At 43.1% G+C, this 23831-nt stretch overlaps 1 protein-coding gene across 1 annotated transcript in view; it reads right to left on the bottom strand.

Moving 5' to 3' along the window:
- The window catches only part of ABL2 (ABL proto-oncogene 2, non-receptor tyrosine kinase), a 45461-nt gene extending 24968 nt beyond the window's left edge, over positions 1-20493 (bottom strand). Inside the window, exon 1 of the mRNA XM_036387550.1 lies at positions 20171-20493. Within this exon, the coding sequence (XP_036243443.1) occupies positions 20171-20345 (175 nt within the window). The 5' untranslated portion in view covers positions 20346-20493. The remainder of the gene's footprint in view (positions 1-20170) is intronic.
- Between the last annotated feature and the right edge of the window lie 3338 nt (positions 20494-23831).

Below are 23831 nucleotides of genomic sequence, written 5' to 3'. Positions count from 1 at the left end.
GAGATTAACTCATTGACCTGAAATCTCAGGAGAGAAAGAAAATGTCAATCTAATAGCCCAAATCTGAGTTGATGTCACATCTTGAGGCCCAAGTATTTTTGCAAGTGCCTTGGGCAGGCAGCACTGCTTACCTTGTGGAGGATATTCGGAGGGCAGAGCTCCCCAGGTGAGCTGGTACAGCTTCAGTTTCCAGTACATGAGTTTAATATTTTAATGGAATCCCAAAACGCTTGTTTAGCACAGATGCGATCTCTCAGTTCCATCCACCCACACCGAATATGCAGCAACTGCCAAGGCTACACAGTGCTTCTGTTTTAAAAAAAATTCTCCAGCTAAAAATAAATCACAGAACTCTCAACCTCATTTGTCAGCAACCAATATGCTGTTCAAACCATCTTCCATAGCCATTTTCTTCTCTTCAACAAAGAAGGGGGTTCCTTTTTAGAATATTTACTTCATTTGACTAAAATACCCTTGTGATCTTGCTTCCTTTGAAATACATTTTAGAAAACAGACAAGTGTTTCCTTTCCTCCCAGAAAAGCTGAGCTTTAGCGTGAATACTTGCCCAAAAATTGCATGCCGTGTTGTGAACTTCAGAACCAGGGAAAACTCCTAAGTTGGAAAGCCCCTGACATCCAGCTGAGCCCTGGCTGAGGGAGGTTTAGTTGTCCTGCTCCTCCTCAGCCCTCTGGGCTGACTTCCTTTGAGGGGGGAGCAGCGGGAATGTGAAGTCAGAGGAACAAATCCATGGCACTAAACTTAGCTCAGGCTGCGGAACCGCTTCCCCTTGGTGAAAGCCAGACACTTGTCATTGGCTCCACCAAGGAGACAAGGGGCTCCATTGACCAGCACCAGCCCAGCAGCTGCTCAGGGACCAGGGTAACACGAGCCCCAGCCTCTCCAGAGGGAGAATTCCGAGCCCCAGCCTCTCCAGAGGGTGAATTCCGAGCCCAGCGCTGCCACAGCTTTGTAGTTTCAGACTATGTCCCCACGTTTGCTTTTCCAACTCTAACTGCAGTGTTTGACCCCCATGTATCTGAATTCAGTATTAAGTCAAGAATGTACTCACTGAAATAATGTCTTTGGAAAATCTTTCCTGGGTTATGGAAGAATTATTACAGCTTTGAAGGAAAAGAAGTTACTGTAAGACTGAGCAGGTTCAGTACTCCTAAAAGTATTTAAAACTACAAAAGGTTTGACTTGCTGATGTAGAAATGAAATCATGAAAGTGAAAGTTCATAAAAATGAAAGTTTTATTACAAAGAAAGATAACAGCAAGTGAATAGACAAAATTGTGTGTAAGTTAAGTGGAGCTGGGTTGAAAATGTTGATATAATTTAGTATGTTTGTAATGGATATTATAAAGTAGGTCAGATATTTCAAGACAGAATAATAGAAGAAACAATATTTTTTTTAAATTAATTCAAGAGAGGTAAGACTAGCCAATGTATCAAACTTGATGGAATTTTATTCAGTTAAGATACAAACACATTTTATCTGTCTGCTACTAAAGATGCTTTATAAGTTGTGGATTATCTTTTAGGGAGTACAGCACTTCTTGACTGTTAACATCAAAACTATCAAACATTTAAAGGAAGTTATGATAGGAAAAACAAGTCCTGCCCCTCATTTTTAGCAGAACACTTAAAAATGTCAAAAGCAAGTCAGCCAGCTGACAACTGGGATTCTTCAAGCACACAACAACCACTATCCTGGGTCACTTACAGCCCAGCATCCTGCCTGGCAAAAGGGTAATCATATTATTCCAGAATACTTTCCAAGCCTCCAACATGTTGTACTCGAGGTGTTTCTGAGCCAGAGTTTGTGTTGTTGCAGTTCAACTTCCTGACAGGCCTTATTTTGTCCAGTTGCTGTCTGAAGTATTGCAAACTAACCTCACACATAAACAAAATTCTGCTGCCACAGTAGCAAGAGCTCACAGCACCGTGTAGAACAAAGAACAGGCTCTGACTGTTCAGGACATCTCATTTCATTTGATGATCCTCAGTCTCTACAAGGCAAATCCCAAATAACAGTACCCATAGGTACTTTCTCTGCTACTCATGATTTTTAAAAGCCCTTATCTCATTCTACCTCAGCCACCTCTCCTCCAGGCTGAAGACAGCCTATAAATGTTGTCATGATATGTGTAATTACAGCTCAGAAAGGGATTCCTGTTGTTACAGGGGCAGCTCAGCACTTAACACCTCACATGCAAAGGCAGAATCATTTTCCTCTGGGTCCCACCTTCTACATGATCACACTGAATCCTGTTCTGCTTCTTCAACCTCCTGCAAATAAGTTTAGCACTTGCCATTTGCTTTCTTCTTCACATCATTTGTCTGCTTTTAATTAAAAAAGCCCAACAAAGAGTTGAATTTAAGGGAAGTTAGAAAGCTGAGTAAAAGACTTTATTTCTGTTTGAGAGTTTCTTCGTTTCTAGACCCTATTCACTAAAAAAATTGAGGTCTTCTAACAAGTAATATACTCCAAGCAGTGGTTAGTAGTGTATGGTCTGGTTAAGTCAGCAGATATTGCTATCCTAAGGTGAGGAGCACTTTAAAAAAAAGATAAAAATTACCTTGCAGAGGAAACTAGAAGACTGCTGAACTAGAAGACTGGTCAAAGAAAGCATGATTTACTCTAGGGAGAAATAACCCAGGAGGAGGAAAACTTGGCTGTCCCTAGATGCCAACAGAGCAAAACCATCCTGCAGATGATGTTTTTTCTATTAATTTGTTTTCAGAGCAGTAAAGAAAAGCAAACAAAGTACAACAGTGTGGAAATGAGTGACTTAATTCCCCAGACACATTAGCCACATCTTTTGCCTGGGTTCATGACTGCCATTTCAAAAAGCAGAAATTGCATGGCAAATGCTTAGATTAACCTTCAATTTGGCTAGCAAGGACAGAATCTGGTCTACAGACAAACAAACATCACAAGGGAGCTAGTTACAATTTCAGATTTATCTAACAATTTGTCAAAAGACAAGTCCCCTAAAGAGCTGAGATCTGTTGCCAATTTACAATGCTAACCTGAATACTAATGGTTTGTTTTTCTATACCTCTGCCAACATCCCCTCCTGGTGCTGGGCAAATATGAAAGAGGAAAAGAGTTGTTTGGCATTATCTAGGATTGTAACGGGCTGTGAGACAATACTAATTAAATGAAATCCTATTTTATTGATTTGGCACCACAACAACACTTGCTATTCACCTGGAATAAGAAGCAGCAGACAGTGTAAGGTATATTAAGAGTAAGGCTTTTCAAAAATGGATTTTGAACTGTAATCTAACCACGTGCAAAGATGAACAATGATGGGGAATGCACCAATGCTGCCTTACCCCCTCAAAAGGCAGACATTCCAAACCCAAAACCTAGATAAGTGTTCTTTTGGAGCAGTCAGTGATAAGGTCCAATAGAATGCTACTCTCCTGATTTTACCCAAATCTATTCCTCTTCTGTTCTGGTTTTCATCCACTGTTTGGAAGTTTTTGAATAGAAATGCAAAATGACAAGGAAAGTATCTGCTGTGTGCTAAAACAGATCCAGCAGCTAGAAAAAAGCAAAAAAAACCCATTATTTCATTTCTGTCACTTGCTTGCCACACAATGACTTGACTAATTTTTCCTGTTCAGAGAATAAAACAACAACTTAGTGTTGACACACTGAGGGAACAGGAGCCACTGGTGGTTATTTAAGGAGCTTTCCTCCCACTCAATACCAGCATAGCTGTCTGAGACATCTCCCCTGCTGCCAGGGCGGGTGGTATGACTGGGATGCTCTCAGGATTGGCCGTGGTATTGTCAGCTACTTTTAACTGGGGCCACTCAGCCTCTGCTACAGCTCCTGCCTTTGGGTGCCACCTCCCCCAGTGCTTCATTTAGTGTATTTACTATATATATTCTGAGGGAGGAAGGAAGAGGGAAAGGGCTGGAAATTCCCAGTGGGAGGTGTAACATGGTGGCTCACTCAGCAGTTGGTTTCCTCTTGCTCTGGAAAGCACTGGTTAGCTCCTAAACTGCATCCATCCACAACAGCAGCTTGGGTGGATTTTACTGGGCATAGCAAGATGCTTTTCCACAGAGCCAATAAAAGGCTCTGACAGAAGGACAGAAGGACATAATTCATGCCCAGACTTTTGCCAGTTGTGCCATACAGCTGGCTCCAGGGAGCTGCTTCATTTGGGATTGTTGTTTTATGAAATGTCCATTTAAAACTGAAATTGAGACCTAAGTCTGGCTGTGCTAACTTGCAGCATCCCCACATCTTCTGGTCTGAAAGGCCAAGGTCGGTCCCTTTCTCTTGCTCAATTGAGATATTTTCTTTTTTCTAATTCGACAGAGTTCCACCTCATTCCTTCTTCCTCCCACTCCACAGAAAAACATTCCCAGTTGTTGCTGGCCTGTATTGGCTGTCAGACAGCTGACTGCTTGGATTACACAGGGCTGTATTGTATCCCTGCAGGACCCAGCCACACAAAGTGGGATCAGGGCTCACTGCTGGGCTCTACCAGCACACCAGGTGCTGTCTTGAAGTTGGAAATCCCAAGACAACAGGCAGTCCTCCATATGCTCCTCTCAAAGCATTCTCTCTTGAGCCTCTCCAAGTACAAACCTACTCCAAATCAGCTACTCAAGCTACCAAAACTCATGGTGAACTTGTACTCACTCTGACTCAGCCTCTTAGAGCAAAGGGATCCTGTCTTCCGTCTTTTGTCCAGGTACTGGAAATTAAAGCCACTCCAAAGCTTTTGGCAGCTTGGGAGATCTTTCAGTTTCGTTTCTACTATTTACAGCAGTTACCTATGACAATGCTGGATTTTGAAGCTATTTAAATGACCACAGCTCTCCTCAGTACAGTAGTTAGGAAGCAGAACATTTACCATCCCATGCAGATCCTGTTTGCAGCCAAGGGCTTCTCTACCCCACCCTTATGGACACCCCTTATTTACTACAAGCCAGTCAGTCACTGCCAGCTTCTGGAGATGCCACTAAACCTGCCCTTCAGGGCAGCTCTCTTTTGCAATTCCAAGCTGCTGTGACTGTTACTTAATTTGCAAATTTCTTTGGAAAAAGTACCCTTGAGGCAAACTCCAAGTCATGCCTCAGCCCAGGAGCTGCTCCTTGGCAAGCCATGGGGTATCCAGAGGCAGATCCCATTAACTCCTGACTGAAAGCTGGGGTGCTTCAGGTTTAAAATGGGTTTTCAGCTTAGAAGGACTTTGCTTAGAAGAATCAGGAGCTAACTAATATCTGAAAGTTATTTGAAGGGTCTTTAGAATTAATGACATGTTTCCTGTTCATCTACATCACTGCCAGAAACTGTCTTCTCACTATTTTCAAGCTACTTGAAGCACTTAAAAGTCAATATAACAGAGCTGCTGCTGCTGCTTAGAAGTAACCTGGATAGGTAATAGAGCTGAGCAAGTGCCAAAACTGTCAAAAACAGTGAGGCAAGGAAATATGGACTTATTATTGCTTTGGGAGTGAAGTCTCTAAGTCTAAAATAAACCACACATGCAGAACCATGTTAAATTCTTTAAAAGCCTGTATGATCAGTCCCTGAAAAACTGAGCCAAGAGCTGTAAATTGGAAGCACCCAGCACACTAAGTTCCTCCAAGAAGGATGCTGAAGTTCCAGCACGATGCATCAGCAGAGGCTGTGGCACCAACACCCCTTAAGGTCATGCTTTCATCATGAATGGTGCCCCAAAAAGGGAAAGCCTCTGAACAGCACCCAAATCAATGACTGATAGACAAAAAATGAGAGCCTGGAGAATATCCAGCAGGGACCTGCAGAGAGCAAGATTTTGAATTTTTTTTTCCTCTAGAAAGATCAGTGACTTAAACACACAGGGTCACACCTTGTGCTCTGACGCCAGAGACTGAGTAATGGCAAACATCAAATAGTTGTGAGCAAATCCAGCAAGTGGAATCAGCCCTCAGAAGGACTGACTAATCTGGGATGGTGTCTCCTCTTCCCAGCCACATCATCAAACGTGCCTGCTCAGTAAAACTTCCACATCTGAATTGGGTCTGATGAAAATGCAGTGAAAGATTACCAGGGTAAGAACTTCATTCCTAATTACTACAAAACTAGACTAACAGATTCCTTGGCAGAACCAGACTCTTTGGGCACAAATATTGGTCTCTTCTGACAAGTTTCCACCCATTCAGCCTTATCACATTGTCATTCAGATGACCAGGATACAAGTAGGCTATATTCTGTAAAACTTTACTTTGAGATTAGGTACTCCCTAGATCAACTTATAACTCCTCCCTATCACAGGGGAAAAAAACCCTAACCAACCAACCAAAAAAAAAAAAATCTCAAAAAACCCCAAACTACTCCTCTTATTTTGAAAATTCCTAGTCAATCTTTTAGAAATTATATGTGGTGAATATTACAGGCAGATTATTTATAACAGACTTCATACAAGACATACATGCTGTAGAAGCAGGTTGAAACTAAGTTACTCAAAATATATGGAGTCTAATGATTCTGTTTCTAAAGCAAGGGTAGGGCATCCTCCATGATAACAGGTAAAATAGAAAAACAGGGAAACTGCCAGTCTTTGCTTTGTTTTTAGTGCATGAAGGTGGCTGCTGTAATCTAAGACAAATACGTAAAGTACAGGTTTTTCCTTTAAACTGATGAGAAAAAATAACCAGGTCTGGGTGTGGAGGACTCAAACCAGTTTTTGTGGGAGCTTTGCCAATGTCATAAGAGCTGCAAGGGTGGTACCCTCCTCTCAAAGAAAAAACACAACTGGAAAAATGAGGCTGTGCAAAAAACATGTGTAACTTGGGCAGGGGAAAAGAGGAAGGAGAACTAAGAGCACCCTGGTAGGGCACAGGAAAACCCTATGGTCCATAAAAGCATTCTGTATTTTTAGAGGGATGTGGCACTCACACAGGCTCAGAACCCCTCCCCTGTGAAGACACAGCATTACCCAGACAACCTGAACTGGGATATGGAGCCCTTCCAACCATCACTAGACAATTATGAAAAGAAACACCTCCACCAACTCCTAACCCTAATTAAGATTCATAAACCGAACCTTCTGCAGCTGTTGAGATTCTTCTCCTGGTTTTGTCTGGAGCTTTGGGGTGGGGATCATGGTGCAGACACATGTGCTAGCTGTGCAGCTGTCTCTGGAAGCAAGGACCAGGCATTCCTCCTTGCAATGAGGTGTGCAGGCACATTTTTTTCAGATTTAAAGTTGCATGAGGGCTACCATACAAAGTTAAGGTGAGAGGGTTCACCTGCCACCCACTGATTTTCTTTTAGTCAAGAGGCAGTCAGGAAACAGCAGCATGAGTATTTCATCCCAAACTGTGAGGTTTTTCTAAATCTGGATCATTGCTTTCTAGATTTGTCACAAGAGGCAATGATGTTTTTCCACTGAGGATATGAATTCTAGTAAGATTTATTTCTAAACCTCCTAGTAGGTAACCATCTCCCCTGCTCAGGTAACTAAACAGTAAGATCCACAATTGTTGCTGAAATGTTTTATGAGCAGTTAAAGGATGGAAGAGCAAGAGGATGTATTAAATCCCAGACTTCTGCTGGGGCTGTACCTGCTTTGTGGGTGACTCCTCTCACTGCTGCTAACCATGCTCTACCCAGCAGTAAATGCCTATTCTCAGACACATTAAATTCACAGCCTACACAACATTCTCAGTCAGGGCATGCTAATATTGTGGCTTGATACTATACAGGATATTTTTGTAGCACTCGATATATCGAGTGTCTTGCAGTTTTGGTATTTTATTCTTTTGACAGCCCTACAGAGTAGTAGGATAAATTTATACTATGAAGGAGGTCTAAAGCAAAGCACAAGTAATTTCCTAAATATCTGGAAGCTGTGGCAGAGCAGGACTCAAGTTGGTGTTGATCAGTGATCCTTCCTAAAGTGCAATACTCAGAGTTTTTATTACAAAACCTTCACACTATGTAATTAATAACTAACACTTTCAAAGTCATAAAAGACTCTGAAAACAGTTACTGTCCCAACTCCTGATGTTGTCTAAACAAAAACTCCTACTCTTACACTCATGAAGTAGGATTAAAATAAACAGCTTTGAGTTCAAGCATCAAAAAAGGTTAAAAAACCTGCCATGGGGCAAAGCATAATAGAAAACCTCTACAGTCAAACTTGGAAAAAAGGCTTGTGGAAAGGGTATTGCATCCATAGTCCTGCTAGAGATGTGCTGCATAAACCATCTTGTGTGCTCATGCCTCACTTTATCTGTGTGACAAAACAGTCTTCCTTTTATAAACTGACTACCCTGTCAGTGCAGAAAAAAAAATTAAATAACTACTATGGAAAATAGTTTTCCTAACTGCAGAGATTTTTTACTCATGCTAGTATCTTTATATATGTATATTTTATATATATATATATACAGAGAGGGAGAGAGAGAGATGGTACCTTCATAGGGAGAAGCTATTTTCTCCAGCTCCTGCACATCTGTATTCCTGGTTCTAGAGCTGACATCCTTTGTCAGCAAAGCCAAAGAATTTGGGAACAAACTAGGAGCACAGAGTCAGAGAGAAAGAGATTGTGCATCACCTGTCTCATTTTCAGAATAGATATGGCTCCAAATAAGACACCAGCTGAGTAAGAATGCTAAATGCTCTGAGGAAAGGGAATTTTTCTTCCTACTTAGTCACCAGCATCAATTCCTGGACATTCAATTCTGTTTTCCCTTAAACCTCAACCATCCTCATTTCACACAGTATTGTCCATGGAATGACACTTGTTCCCAACACAGGGCCACCATCTCATTTCTAAAAGCACACGAGCAATCCTTGGAGTCACAGCCTTCACTTTGCTGTATGAAAACAGTAAATTCTATGTACTAAAGTCTACTTCTCTACTAACTGTGAACAGAGCTGTTCTTTGCCTAATGGCTTTAATTGGGTTTCAAAAATTACAAGCCTACCTCCCTGAAGCTCAGGGGGTAACTGTGTGATGAAGAGTATTTTTCTGTGAGAGGAAGAATTGATGGGAGGAAGCAACAAACCAGATGCCAAGGCCTGAAATGCACCTAAGATGTCAACTTAGTAGCAAGTTAGGAGAGTTTGTGGGAGAATAAAAGGGCATCTCCAGCATGTCAGAAGTCATGCCTTTGCATGACAGTATGCAGACAGGAAGTCTCCCTTGGTTGTATTTTAAACAGGTTTTCATATCTCCTTGGTAGGAGTTGGTTTAGGACTCATTAATGTGTTTCTTTCAGCATGGCCTTTCACTGGCTTCTATTAATACATGACTTTTAGAAAAACACAAATGCATCCCAGTTTAGTGTAACAACACAGCAGTCAATGGTGTTAGCTATGCTAACACCATGGCTGTGTCAGGAGATTTTAATTTTTGCTAATTACCTGCCCTTAGCACCAGGTTTGGGATGTCCTTGCAGAGATCCTGTTTCCCACACCAGCCCAAGTGCATGAATGCTTTACTGCAATTCCCTTTGCATTTCCCTACTGCTGGGCAGCCTAAGCCATTACTCTACAGTTCTGTCTCTCTTTTAATTCACTGGAGCTTCAGTCTCTTTATGGATATTTGAGAGATAACATTGAGCAAAGTGCAGTGCTTTGGGATTCCTTTTCAAGTCCAACAATTAACACAAACATTACCCTTCCCTTGGACCTATTACCACGCCACAAATGTTTTGAAATACAGGCTAGAGCCACAACAAACACATTTCTCCAAAGCCTACAGGATGAGACAAGAGTGTATGACTGAACATTTAATTTAGCCTGCAGACAGCTTTCCTGGGTTTGTTTGTGCCAAAATTAAGTCTAAACAGCTCCATAAACCAAGCAAGCATAATTGTGATTTTACAGATGAGAAGTGCACAGAAGCAATGAGAAGTGATTCTTAATCTGAGTGCTCAGATTACCTAGCAAAAGTATCAGATTTAATGTCCTTCCATGCACAAAATGCTGTCTGCATACTTGCACATAAACAAGTTGGGAAACTTCCCTTGCTGGCAGATAAAGTTAACTTAGGATAAAGCCCAACAGAAACAAAAACAACTGAAAGGGAAACAGCCCAGCTCTTAATGGCAAAACCAAAATAAACATGTATTGTTACATCTTAATACGGCCACATCTGCCTTTTGCCGTGGGGATCCTGCCTGCTTTCATAACCCAACACTTACTTAAAGCACTGCACTGTAACACAGTCATGTTAAATAACACACCCCACTTTTCTTACTGGAAAAGACCTTTTAGCAAAGGATAAATGAAGGCATTGGAGCACCCTCTCGTGGCAGGCTGGAAATAGCGTTTGGCATGAGCAGCTGTGATCAATCCTTTTCCCATGTAAGTTGAAAATTTCCAAGCTGAAACTGAGTCCCCACCTGGGGCAGAGCAGGCACTGGGAGCCCAGCTGAGCTTTATTCCAGAGTCAGGCTGCACCTAGGAGCAGTTCCAGGCTTTGCCATCGAGCAGGAAATGAGAACCAAGGTGTTTTATTGAGCAGAAATGCTGCCATGGCACACAGAAAATGTCCCTGTGCTGCTGTCACAGTGCAAGCTTGTGTGTGGATGGAAAGAAAGACACATGCCAAGTGTCTGATCCAAATTTAGCTCAACCCTTTGACAACAAAGTGGATGGAAGCTATACAGGCATATTCAAAATAAGAATTTGAATTTCTGCACAAAACTACAGCCAACCTCAGCTTTGACAGACATAAGCCCTGTGGTCTAATTCCATTTTTTTAAGCACATCTATATTTCTATTATATTTCTAACTAAGTGCAATAATTACCACATAAACAATTAGTCTGATAGGACAGTGCCTTCCTTAAGTACATTTTACCCCTAAAAAACTCAAATATATTTCTTTATGATGACCTAAAAGTGAAAACATTTTCTAAGAAAGCAGATGTAGTAAGGGTTCAACCTGCTGGACTTTTATCTCCTAGGATAGCTATGGCAGGCCAAGCCACTCCAATCAGCATTTGGGCACCTACTGAGTAAGCAAAGCAATCCTAAGGCATCTACAGCACCTCTGGAAGAAAAAAAAATATGAAAAATGGGCTTGTTGTTCTTCTGTAGTTCATATCAGACTCAATTTTATTAGATTAGTAAAAAAAAAAATTAATTATAGTTTCTTCTAACATGAAAAACCAGCTTCTTCCCAACATCTATGTTGCAAACCTTATATCCACAGGGTTAAGATCCTGAATTTAAAAAAAGGCTAAATACAACTCGAAACACTAACACTACAAAACCTTACCATTTTCCTATTTATTCTAAGATCTTCTGTAGATAAAGCCTTTTTAATCTCATGAAGTACCTCTGCTTTCTCTATTTATTTAACATAAAATTATGTAAAGCCAACAAACATAACCCTGAATAATGAGCGTACAATTGATGACCAGTGAAAAAGTATTTTGCTGTGCTTCAGTGAGTAACCAGGCCAGAGCACAGGTTTCACAGTGTATTGATCACACAAGCTCTGCTCATCTCCCTGCCTCAGAAAGAGATGCCAAAACCTCCCCAAACCCTACTCATCTTCCCAGGCAGGAGAGGAGAGCACAGGAAGCCTGCAGAGAGGTGGCTCTCACTATTTTATTTTTAATTTATAATTTACTGCCACAAATGATAAAGCTCATCAGGCTTGCTTGATGCCATCCATGTCAGTGAAAAGCAGGTTTGAAAACAAACCAGAATTGAGTGGTATCATCACAAAATGATCAAAGAAAGCACTTTGAGAGCACCTGTTCAAGGTCCCACCTCCACCCCAGCCTTTCTGCCTTGATCAAGGTGCCACTGGGAGAGCAACTTTACCAACACTCTGCTTATTAAAAACAACAATATTCCAAAGAGCACACAAAGGACACTCAGCAATTCACAGTTCAAGTTGTAAAAACTCCCTATTTTAACTTTAGTATCTAGGAACTGAGCCTGAGAGCTGCCACTTATTAGACTGAAATTTTATTGTCAGTTTATAGATGAAAAAACTAAATTTACAAGAGAAAATGAACCACAAATCAGCTGTCAGACAATGGATGCTGTTTCTTTTTTACTTATACTGAAGGGAATGGTGAACATAGAAAAAGCCTTGTAATTCAAACTTGTCTTTTAACAAAAAAATTGCATTAAACACAAGCATTAAGTCCATGTTTATGCACATCAGTCAGGCCTGTATAACCTTGAGTTCTGCTGCACCCAGTGACCTAATGGAAGAAGGAAGCTAGGTCACTATTCAAAACATCTTCAAGGTCATTCAGATTTCTTAGAGTGCATTTCCTTCTTCCTAGATGACCCAATTTGTACCAATTTTTAAAAGACTGGCATAAAAAGGCTTTTTTTACTGCTAAACAGCAGTACACTTTCATTAATTGGCCAGTTTTGACAGATTGCTGGGTGGGAAATAACACTTGAAAATTTCTTTTTTTAAAAACCCTTTAAGGCTAATCTAAATAATCTCTCGGTTTCCTTCTATTATTAAGCAATTTTCAGAAATACCATTACAGCTGTACCTTAGCTCAACTTCTGCTCTTGGCTTTCCTAAGCAGCAGCCCAAAATTGATATTCTCATCAGTCGTGCAGCCTCCCACGGGTTTTTGAATAGCAGCAGTAAAACTGAACAGTCCTGTTAACTCTGTGACACTGCTGGTTAGCAAAACCAACCCTGAGCAGCAAAGGCTTGCAAATCAGCTTGAGAAACTGAGCTGACCTTGCAGGCTAAGGAAGGCCTCATTATATTAATTTACACTCCAGCTTGGGTTTGAAGGGTTATCTTCACAGTCCAGGGGATATGAAATTCAAATGTACAAATATTTTGGGGTTTTGTCTAGAAAACAGATCTGTGCTCTGTAAACACCTTTTAGATCTCTGATATTTAGGGTTAATATAGGAGGTAATACCAATCTACTTGGATATGATAATATTTAAACAAGCTCCTGCCCCAGGCCATGCTGGAGTGTACACAGATTTGTGATGGGGAATGTCCCTTCACTTTGCAGTTCCTGTAGGTTTTGGTGTGTTTGCTGAGGAACACCACTCTCTGCAGTTAACTTTCTGAAAACAAATTACTCCAACTGAAAACACAATCTGAAAAACAGGAGCACTTCATGATCTATGCTACATGCTCCAAAATGTATAATATTCATATAATTTAGCCAATATTCCCACAATTTCTTTCAACCAGAGGCAAGCCTGAAACCTGTTTCAAAATTAGCCACGTTGCTGATCTCAGCTGAGATGACAACAAATAGGAATAGCCAAGACATGCTTGATGCTTTGTTGTTGGGATTATCACTAGAGAAACAAAGGAGAAATGGACACGGAGGTGCACAGGGGTCACAAATCCAGAATGTTCTCATCCTCTTATCCTATAATTCAATTGCTAACTTGACCCAAAAGCAGCAGGAGATGGTTCCTATGCCTTTGCCATTTATAGCTTATAACAAGAAGCAGCTACTTCCATTTCACTTATAATAAATAATAAAACCAAGAAAACATCAAATAAACCAGGAAAGAGGCCAAGATCCAACCCAGCAGCATTATAAATTAAAGGATGAGGCATGCTGTCCTATAGAAAAATGAGTGTTCCTTCATTTAAGAGCTACTTTTCTTACATAACTGTAGTCCCAATTCTTGCATCACTATTGTCACAGAAAACTTTCAAATTAATATAAGTGGAGCTCCAAGTTTATTAATACGTGTAGTTATTTTTAATTGAAGTCTCTTAGTAAGATTAAGATTATAAGGTTAATGGTAGAAGAGGAAGGGAAATTCTTGAAAAAGAAGTAAAGAAGTATGTTTAACAGACCTCTAAAGAGCACCAGAAGATTGAAACAAAACTAATTTAATTTTTTTGTGAAATACTTCTGTATATCTTTGTCTCCTCTTCAAAAAAGGCAAAGTTATTTCAGGGCTGTTTTTTTTTTTAATTGTTCTGGTGAATTAACTGGTACTGAAAGCCACCTATTAAGAAGTTAATTTACACCCAGCTGCAGACAAGTAATCATAGTGAGAGATGCTCATGTCTCTATAGAGAGCCCACAAAGCACAGGCAACTTCCTAAGCAGATATGGGTAATAGAAAAAAGCTTTGTTGTTGTGGTTTGCAGCATTACCGACAGGAAGCCTCAATGGTTTTGTAAGTGTCACTTACTCCAGAGAGAACAATCTCTATGGGTAATACCAAGAAATACTTTAAAATAAAGTATTTCATAACCACAAAGCCAGAGAAATGTGAAGGATGATGCAGTAAGGTGAGAAAACCACGACCTCAGACCCAGCAAGTCAATGCTGCTGCCCCTCAGTACAAGTTTTCTTTCCTGCTGTGGGGAGGGAAAGAGGCTGCCATTGGCCCAAACAACTGAGAGAAGTATTTCTTTACCAGTCCATACTGTGCTGAAGGCTGTTAAGGAGGAAACTCATGCCTTCATTGCAGATTCACCTGCAGAGCCAGCCCTGGGGCCATTTGCCCTGCAAGCCTTGTGTCACCTGTAATTACAGGCTGCTGAAAGCACTGCTAACGGATTGGGGATTTGGGAGATCAGGCTGAAAACAGGATGTACCTGAGGCTTTGGTCTCTGGTCACCCATCCATCCATCCATCCCTCCCTGGCTTTCTGTAACACAACCAGGTGAAAACGAGCTCTGCAAGCCACCACACAAAGCCACCACCCAGCTGTGTTACTTTTAACAACTTCCCCACTCCTCCCTACTGGAGTGAGTACAAAGTGCTGGCTCCTCGTTTGTATTAGCTGGATTGTGATAGTTGCTTATGGCTGTAAATTAGCCAGCTGTCAGCAGTACTTAGAAGGCAGTTTATGGATAGTAAGTATCCTGGAAACATTAAGTTGTGACAACTAAGAGAAATGAGCTAGAATAAATCATGCTAAGGATCCTCTGGCTTTAGCTGTAAAACAAAGATCTACGAAGTACAGTTTGACTTGGGCGAGGACTGGCCTGCTTTAGGAACAAACAAACATGATCTATGCTGAAGTGGGTCACAGAGCAGGTCACTCCTCCTGAACACCAGAGAAAACATGGTTTCAGGCTTACTGTGCCAGAATCTGTAATAAGTACCAGCCATGAAATATTCCTGAAGCCAAGCCTGCTAGAGCATCTCCAGGAGACAGTCCAACTCTCCCCACCCTCATTATGTGAGCTGGTGATGCCACTAGATTAAAAAAGGATGGTTTAAGACACTTGCAGTAATTTGCTTGTAGTGTCCCTGTTCATTTCCTATCGATTTGTTCACTTGGCCATGTCCTCAATTCCAAAAAAAATCCCACAAATTTTTTTTGCAAAACATTTCACTTGCAAGCAATAGCAAGTTTGTGAAATATTGCTAGAACAACTTGTACCACACCATCTGCTACATGGGGAGAACTGAGAAGTTAGAGATATGTCTGGGCTTTGAAATTTGATTTTTAAGTTGGTTCTGAGTAAAAACCTTTTGAGGTAACTTCATTTCAGTCTTACCTTCTTCAGACTGTGTTCACTATCTATGTGAAAAGAATTAGATCAGTAGTCAGTATTATATTGTCCCTTCCATAGAGTTGGTAGCCTCCTCTCTTTTGCAAAATTCATTATACAAAAATCCCAGCTTAACACAAGGTATAAAAATCAATATTTAATGCAATGGATCTGCAGGAATAATTTAGATATCATGGAGAAGGATGCAATAGAGAACACGCCTACAAATTCATGTTCTACAAGGGATGTTCCCCTAGACACTCAGCTGAACAGTCCTTTATTCCCCAAATAATTAGTTATGAGTTATTTATATATTGTGGTCCCACAAGATTTCTGATTTACAGTACAAAAAGCCAGGCACTGAATACAGTGATTATATTCCATCTGCACAGGGCATTTACTGACAGGAAAGTCTGTGGGCAAGTAGCTCTGGCCTGAGCTTGCTGCATTTCACTGGGATGAAGAATAAAGAACATTTTAGGCAGCCCACAAAGTGCAGTTGTTAAACTGACCCTATTTTCTCTCCTTCTTTCCATTTTCCTGCATCCAGCTTTTCAGTTTCAGAATTTCAAAGGGACAGTGTTATTTATGCTTCTTCCTATTTTAGAATGTTTTTATCATGTGTCATAGCACTCTGACTGCCTTAGGGGAGCTTTAATGATAATTTTATTTTTAAAAGTATAGGCTTATCTAGCCTGACCTTGATGCACATAATAAAAGGTTGCTAAACTCCTCCTCTAGAAAACAAAACAGGGAACAAATGTCCTGTGCCTGCTGGATCAAAAGCTCAAGTGTGGCAGAGCCTTCCACTACCCCAAAATATATCACCAAGGCAACTGTGGCAGTATTGCAAACAGGTATTGCAAAGGCTTCCCAGCCAGGATTTAAATAATCTGATTTTCCTGCAGTATGTGCTCTACAACACTCAGCAAGTCTTTTTGGAGATGAAAAGCATGCTAACACCATTCCAAAGAGTATCTTGGTACAGTAGGCTGTTATCAGTGCTCTTCTGCAAGAAAACTACAAGTGTCACTGTTCAAAGGTCAAACCAGCTCAGTAGAGTCCGTGCAGCTTGGAAGTTGTTGGTTGTTGTTGCTTGTTCCCCTTTCCTCAAACAAATTTCTGAAAGGATAAGGAGATAACTGACTTCCCTCCTCACTCTCCTGCTCCTTCTCCGGAAGGGAAAGCTCATCCTGTAATGCAAGCACTTCTTGTCTTTGCTGGTAGCAGTGATCTGTAAGAATTTGGTTGTAAGTACTGCTCACTGCAGCTCTTCCCTCTTGAGCTGTGGTACTCATGAATTCCAGTGGAGTGCACGTGGGAACACCACTGTTTGAACAGTCCTCATGTTCACACTCGTCCTTTCTACTACACCAAGAGCAACCAGCCTGCTAACAATCCATAGCCTGCCTCTGTTAGTCACTGACAACATGGCAGCAACGCTCCCAAAGGGGTGCTCTGAAGGGCTAAATGCAGAAGGCTGCAAATTCATTATTATCTCCTTGCATCCTGGAGAACTCTGCTCCATAACTAATGGAATCACACGAGGGTATCAGCTTGTTTAGGACTTTTCTGCTCAATGTCACACACAGAACTCAATACCATAGTGAGCTGAAAGCCCCAGCAGTCCAGGTGTGTGTTCTCATGATGGAATAGTGGGGTGCAACATTGCAGATCCCTTGCTCTTTCCATAAAACATCTTCAAATTCTTTGTTCCAAGTGCCTCTCCTGTAGAGCTTGTGCCACACAAACTATAAGCCAGCAAATAATCATGGACAGACTGGCTCTACTCAATCTCTTGATTTTCAAGGACATCTATGGTTCAAGTCAGCTGGGTGAAAATGTTTATCTCAGATTTCCAGTAGCTTAGCAAAAAGGGTTTTACACTTCATTCATTTGAGTCAAACTGCTCTTCAAAATCCTGTAGCAAAACAGGTCTGAGGCTGAAAACATTGTTCATTTAAACTCTTTTCATAAACAATCCAGAAGAAGCAACCCCTCAAAATGAACCTTGGCAGGAGTACTCAGCAAGGTTTGCTGCTGGCACAATGTGGTAAGAAAGCTGCCAACACCAGGTAGGGATTTATAAACAGGTTGTCTTTTTCACATCCATGACTGCATCAAGGAAAGCCAAGGAAGGGAGATAATCCAGCCCCATCCTGGGACTGGCTGCTTTAGCCACTGGTCCAAGAGTGCTAACCCACAATCCTGTGCTTTTGCCATCACTTTCCACACCCTGTGAATACATGTCCCAGAAACAGGATGGAAGGTGGAGTTCAGAAGGAAATTACTAGAATAGAGGCATCTGGATCAAGTAACACCACCAGCAACCAGAGCATCTCAGCAGCAGAAGCATATGACTCACTTAAAGAAAACCTGGCTGCCTGCTGGCTAAGTAAAACCGGAGAGCAAGGTCATTAAATGAAAAATAAGAACACAACTTGATGATAAAAAATTCCCTTGGACAAGGAGAGTCAGGATCACAGGAAAGAGTTTCTCTGACAAAGGAAGTGAACTCCAGATTTAGGAACACTACATGCATTTTAGGTTTTGCCCAAGACAAGTATTTAGAAAGGTACCCAACTTTACTAGCATTTGCTACAGATTATTAATACTGACTTGTTAACTCATTCCTAGTAAAATGTGAATGGAATCAGGGAACAATTTAACATAGCTGAGGCATTCACCAAGATGGAAGAGAAGTTTGAAACCTGCTCTGAAACTCTCAAAAGCTGGGTTGCCAAAAAGTCCCACCCCTTCTTCATAATCTAACAGAATAAAAAGCTGTTTCTTGTTTTTAAGGCACACCTTCCTTTACAGTCTACAAGGAAAATAACAAAAACAATCCTAAGTAAAGACCCTAAGTAAAACTACATCCATTACCTTACCACTGAAGCAGATAACCAAAGCAATATAAATAGTAGAGAAATTATTTTGATAGATACCATCATTCTTATCCAAGAGCAATGTTCTTTTCATGTGGTACTGAACAGTTTTATTCAGTCTGTTGGCCTTCCAGGCTCATTCTTGTTTCTCATTCTATGGAAGACAGAGCAGAAGGGCTGGCAGGGCACATAATTTGTCTTCTTGGTGTGCATGCATGCTTCAGAAAGCTTTTCCTCTCCATTTCCCTGCCACTACATGTAAGTAATTCTCCCTACCATCTACCTTTGAAATTTAGTAGGGTGTGGGGAGGAGTTAGAAGGAATTGTTCAGGACGCTGAAGTAAATTTCTACTAAAACATGCAGCAATAACAAAAAGAAGTGCTTGAGTCAGTGTCAAATGTGTTATTGGGAAGTCACTACACATCCCCATATGCTGTAATGCACTTCCCCAAACGCCCTTTCTGTCCTTGCCTTGTAAGAGCAGGAACCAAAGAGTCATCCTGGTACCAAAGCATGGGGAGACAGTTTGACATCAGCAGGAGTGTACACAGCAGTCTCTACAGCATTCTTGCCCTGCTACTAAAAACTTAGACACACCTCACTGAAAGAAGTGGGGTACGTGCATAACTTCTGAGATGTCCTTAACACTGTGAGTGTGCAGTCTGTGACTGCAATGTTTTAGCCAAAGTGCCTTTTAACGTACTAAAACAGGTCTCTTTTACAAAGAGTAAAACGTGAAGTAGCAATAAAATAACAACTCTTAGTTTAACTGTGGGTCAGGCACTCAGCAAGCATGTGCTGTTTTGGTTTTAAAGCTGATACTGCTCCCTGAACTCAAAAGCTGTGATAACACTGAGATTTTTAAGAACCAGATTTAGTGCAGTGCTCTTGTTTTGATAGATACTTACATGTCAGCAGTCACAGAAGATGATATTTACTTTTAGACTGCTGGTTGCACGTTCCTTAATCTTTTTGCTTGAGCTCATTCTATTGAGCAAAAGAAAACGTGTATTGTCAGAAGCAGCCTTGCTTTATAAACACTGACAACTCTCTCTCCACTTAAAGCCAAGCCAGCCAAGCTCTCCAGAGCTGATTCAGGTCTTTAAAATTTGAGATGCATCCACATATCTACTCTCAATATGCTTGTCAAGGCAGACAGGTTTCAGTTGATCTTACATTCCAAAACTTGGCAACATCTTAACATAATGCACAAATAAGTATATATTAAAAAAAAAAAAGAAACATGGTTACAAAGGAGATTTGAAGGTGTGTGGGTCCGTCTAGGAGAGGTTACAGAGACGTATACATGAAACATTTCCGGTCTCGATTTACAGCAATAAGAATAGAAGTGGACAGGCAAAAACTTCAACCTAGAATCAGATGGCAGCTGTAATACCCCAGTCAAAACGAAATTGTTCGCTCTGTCAGGACCGAGACAGTCGCACACATCTACAACGGCAAGTCACAAACGCCTCGGCAAACAGTCGGACAAGGCACATGTTACCTTTACCTTTGTAAACAAAACCAGAGCTCGGAATCGCCGCGGTGACAGCGACGGAACCCCGCAGGTCCCGATTCCCGGCGGTGCCACCTCACTCCCGCTGGGGCTGGCGGGCAGTCCCGATCCCCAACTCCAGCGGGTGGGGGGGAAGCTCCTCCGAAGGCGAGCATCCCCCGGGACGTGGCGGCCGGGGCGAGCATCCCCCGGGACGTGGCTGCCCCGCTCCCCCCGCCTGCCTCTCCCCTCCCCCAGTAAACCCACCACAACAAAAGAGGGAGGGGAGGAAGGCCGATCGCGCCCCTTTCCCCCTCGCCCCGGCCGCTCACCGTGCTGGGTGAAGACATTGAATCCTCCCTCTGCGGAGCGCCCGGCCGCCTCCCGCCGGCGGCCCGCCGGCCTGGCCGCGCTGCTCCCCCGCAGACCCCGCGGCTGCTGCTGCGGCGGCGGCTGGTGCTGGAGCCCCGCGCCCGGCTCCCCGACGCGGCCCACCTGCTGCCCCATGGCGGGCCGCGCTCACATCCCGCCGCTCCCGCCGCTGCCGGCCCGGCAGGCGCGTCCCGGTTCTCCCGAGGCCGGTCCCGGCGGCTCCCGCGGAGCTCCGGGCTGGGGCTCACGGGCTCGCCCCCGCAGCCCCCGCCGCCATCTTAAACCACAGAGCGCCGGCGGAGCGGGGACAGAGCGGCTCCCACAGCCGCCTCCGGTCCGCCCAGGGAGGGGAGGGAGCGAGGGAGGAAAGGAGGGAGGGAGGAAGGGAAGCTGGGATAGAGGAGGGCGGCTGCCCCCCCCAGCCCAGACCGCCCTCCCGTGGCACGCAGAATCCCAGGATTGTTTGGGTTGGAAGGGACCTCTGCGGATCACCCAGGCCCAAGGCAGGGTCACCTGGAGCAGGTGACAGGAAGGCGTCCAGGAGGGTTTTGAATTTCTCCGCAGAGAGAGACTCCATGCCCTCCCTGGGTAGTCTGTTCCAATGCTCTGCCACCCTCAACGTAAAGGAGTTCTTACTCATGCTGAGGTGGAATTTCTTGTGCTTTAGTTTATGGCCATTGCTCCTTCTCCTGTCTCTGGGCACCACTGAAGAGTCTGGCACCATCCTCTTGGCACTGCCACGGGCAGGCACATCAGTGGGGACGGGCACACGAGGGAATGCAGATGGGCACGGCCTGAGGGGCAAGAGCCACCCGGGTGACTCGCCAGGTCACACCTCAGGAGAGGCCCCCTATCTCGGCCGTGAGGGCAGCCCAGGAGAATCACGGAATCTCCTGAGATGGAAGGGACCCATCAAGTCCATCTCTTGGTCCTGCACAGGACTGCCCCAGGAACCAAAACCTGACACTGTCGTCGAAAATACTTCTTGATTTGTCAAGCAATGGCTGCGGCCTCAAGGCTGCCCCAGCCCGAGCAACACTGTCCCTTTAGGCTACAGCCAGGCTGGTTTGCCTACAAAACTGAGCAGGCATGAGGGTAAAGCCAGGGCTGTGTGCCCAGCTGTGGAAGGGAGCCACGATGGGCTTGTCATCCTTGTGCACAAGGAGGTTTTTGTAGCCAAGTGAGGGTCAACCTCTTCTCCCCAGCAACCAGGGACAGGGCAAGAATTTAAGCTGTGCCAGGGGAGGTCAGGTTGGACATTAGGATGAATTTCTTGACAGAAAGGATGATTAGACATTGGAATGGACTGCCCAAGGAGGTGGTGGAGTCAGTGTCAGGAGGTGTTTATGGAAAGACTGGATGTGGCACTCACCACTCACTGGTTGATGCGGTGTTGTCAGGTCACAGGTCGAACTCAATGAGCTCAGGGGTCTTTTTCCACCTAATTGATTCTGTGATCTCCATGGGTTGCCAGGCTCCGGGTTGATTCCTTGGGCTCCCATCTAGACTTGTCCTGGCCAAGGGCATGGAGAAGGAGGAGATGTGATGTTATTCACACACTGCTGTGTGAGTAACATCTGGAGTGGTTGGCAGCAGCAGCATCTTGTTGTTGAGTGAACATACAATTCTGTAACTAATTAGTAAACCAACTTCTTTCACCTTCTGTAATATTAGCAGGAGGTGCTCCAATCAAAGCAGAAGGCAGGAGGTTTTGTACTGAAAGATAATGGTGCTCGTCACAGTTCAGAGGAGCTGGGCAGTTGGAAGTATTTCTCTCTCCATGCTAGCAACTATTTCAGCAATGTCTTGGTAATGTTGCTTCATCCTGGATGAGCCACAGTGCTGCTCCCCTCAGATGCCTTTACTGCTGAGAACTGATGTGACAGTGCCAAATTGGCTTGGTAACACTCAGAGCCAACCAGCTTCCAACCTCTGTCGCTGTCCTATGGTGGGAAGGCGAGGAGACATTTCTCTCAGAGCTTTGTGAAAGCCAGCTTTCAGTGACAGGAATCTAAACTCATGTTCTACCTTCCAGGGAGTTCATACTGGTGTAGGTACTCAAACTGAGCCCTGCTGCAATAATAATTCTGCCTAAAATAGGGGTGGCTCATTCCACTGGATTGATGCGTACTCTGACAGGCTGGATGGAGTAAATGGGAATGAGGAGCACGAGGAGCCAGAAATGCCTTAACTCGCTAAATTAATGGACTAAGAACATTTGGGAGATCAGGACTTCCAAACAGACCTGCTAATAACACACAACAAAACAGTTCTTAAAATAGTGCTGGGAACATCCAGGGTGCAGCATGGGGCACATGGTGCCAAGTCCAGGACCTTGTACAGACATGGTTATGTGGATATGAGCAGAGGGTGTTCCTACAGAATGGGTAGTCTCGGGCACAACCAGCCCATGGTAAACTCTGCAGTGGAGCTATTTCCTGGTCTCATTCCAGCTAGAATTTGCAGGATTTGGCATTTATAAATGGTTTGCCTTGTAAACAAAATATATGTTCTCTGGAGACTGTAGAGACAACAAACACAGAACTCCCTCGTGCCATTTGCAGTTGCCACGTAGCATAGAGCCACTCTTTAAAAATCAACAGAAATACTGTTTTTCTTTCTTAATGCTTTTTACTTGCTGATCATGAAGAACTATCCAGAGGAAGGCTATTAGTATTTTAAAAGAAGATACAAGTGTCAAGAGACTGTTATATGCAAGTGCGCCAAGGAGAATTGGATTTAAGCAGTGTTCTTATTCCTCAGATCTCATGAAATCTCTCATTTTCTCTCCCAGCACCTTCTGCCCATAGAACAGCTTGCTGTGGGTTACATTAATGTCCAGCTGCAGGAAACTTGTCTGACACACAAAACCATCTTCCCTGGGGATGGGGTCAGGCAGGGCCTTTTTAAGGCCTGTTGCAAGGAGAAGAGGGCAGCAGCATGGGGGTTTTGCTGTTGTATAATAGTTTTTAAAGATTATGCTGTACCCTGTAGAAAGAGCAAACCCAGAGCTCCAGCCAATTTTTGATGTGTGCTAAACAAGCTAGACCCTCAGACTGTGCCCCACTTGGTCCCCTTGGTCCACTGATCCCCTCATCAACTTTGTTTTTATGGTGTCATATAAACAGGGGATGCCCTGGTTGGTGACAGCTCTTCTGGTCCCTGCTAGAAGAGCAATGGGGATATAAACAAGAAACTCCCCAAACTGAAAAGGACTCTGTGCTGCTGAGTTACTGATGACACTGAGCCACACCATTCCTTGTTGTTAAAATGGAGGCTAAAATAAGTATTTACTTCACAGAGTGTCATGGTTATTAAGCATGCAAAGCCAAGAGGTAAAACCTGCACCAATGCTATCTATTTTTATCAGCTGTGATGTTATCAGCCTCATGAAGCATCAGGAACAGGTTGTTTTTCAAGGGTAATTTCTTGTGAAGAGGTCTGGCACCATGTGTTAATGAGGCATCAGTAACAGTTACTGTCCTGGTGATTTTGGGTTTCCAGTCAATCTGCCATTCATGAGCTGTTCAAGTAAGGGGTAAAAAGGACCAAGACAGCACTGAGGTTATAGTCATGTGCCTGACAAGAAATGTGGTATTTCTAGAAACGCTTCTGAACTGA

This window comes from Molothrus ater, chromosome 9, assembly GCF_012460135.2.
Source record: "Molothrus ater isolate BHLD 08-10-18 breed brown headed cowbird chromosome 9, BPBGC_Mater_1.1, whole genome shotgun sequence".
Taxonomy (NCBI): Eukaryota; Metazoa; Chordata; class Aves; order Passeriformes; family Icteridae; genus Molothrus; species Molothrus ater.
This window is presented reverse-complemented; position numbering and strand designations above follow the sequence as displayed.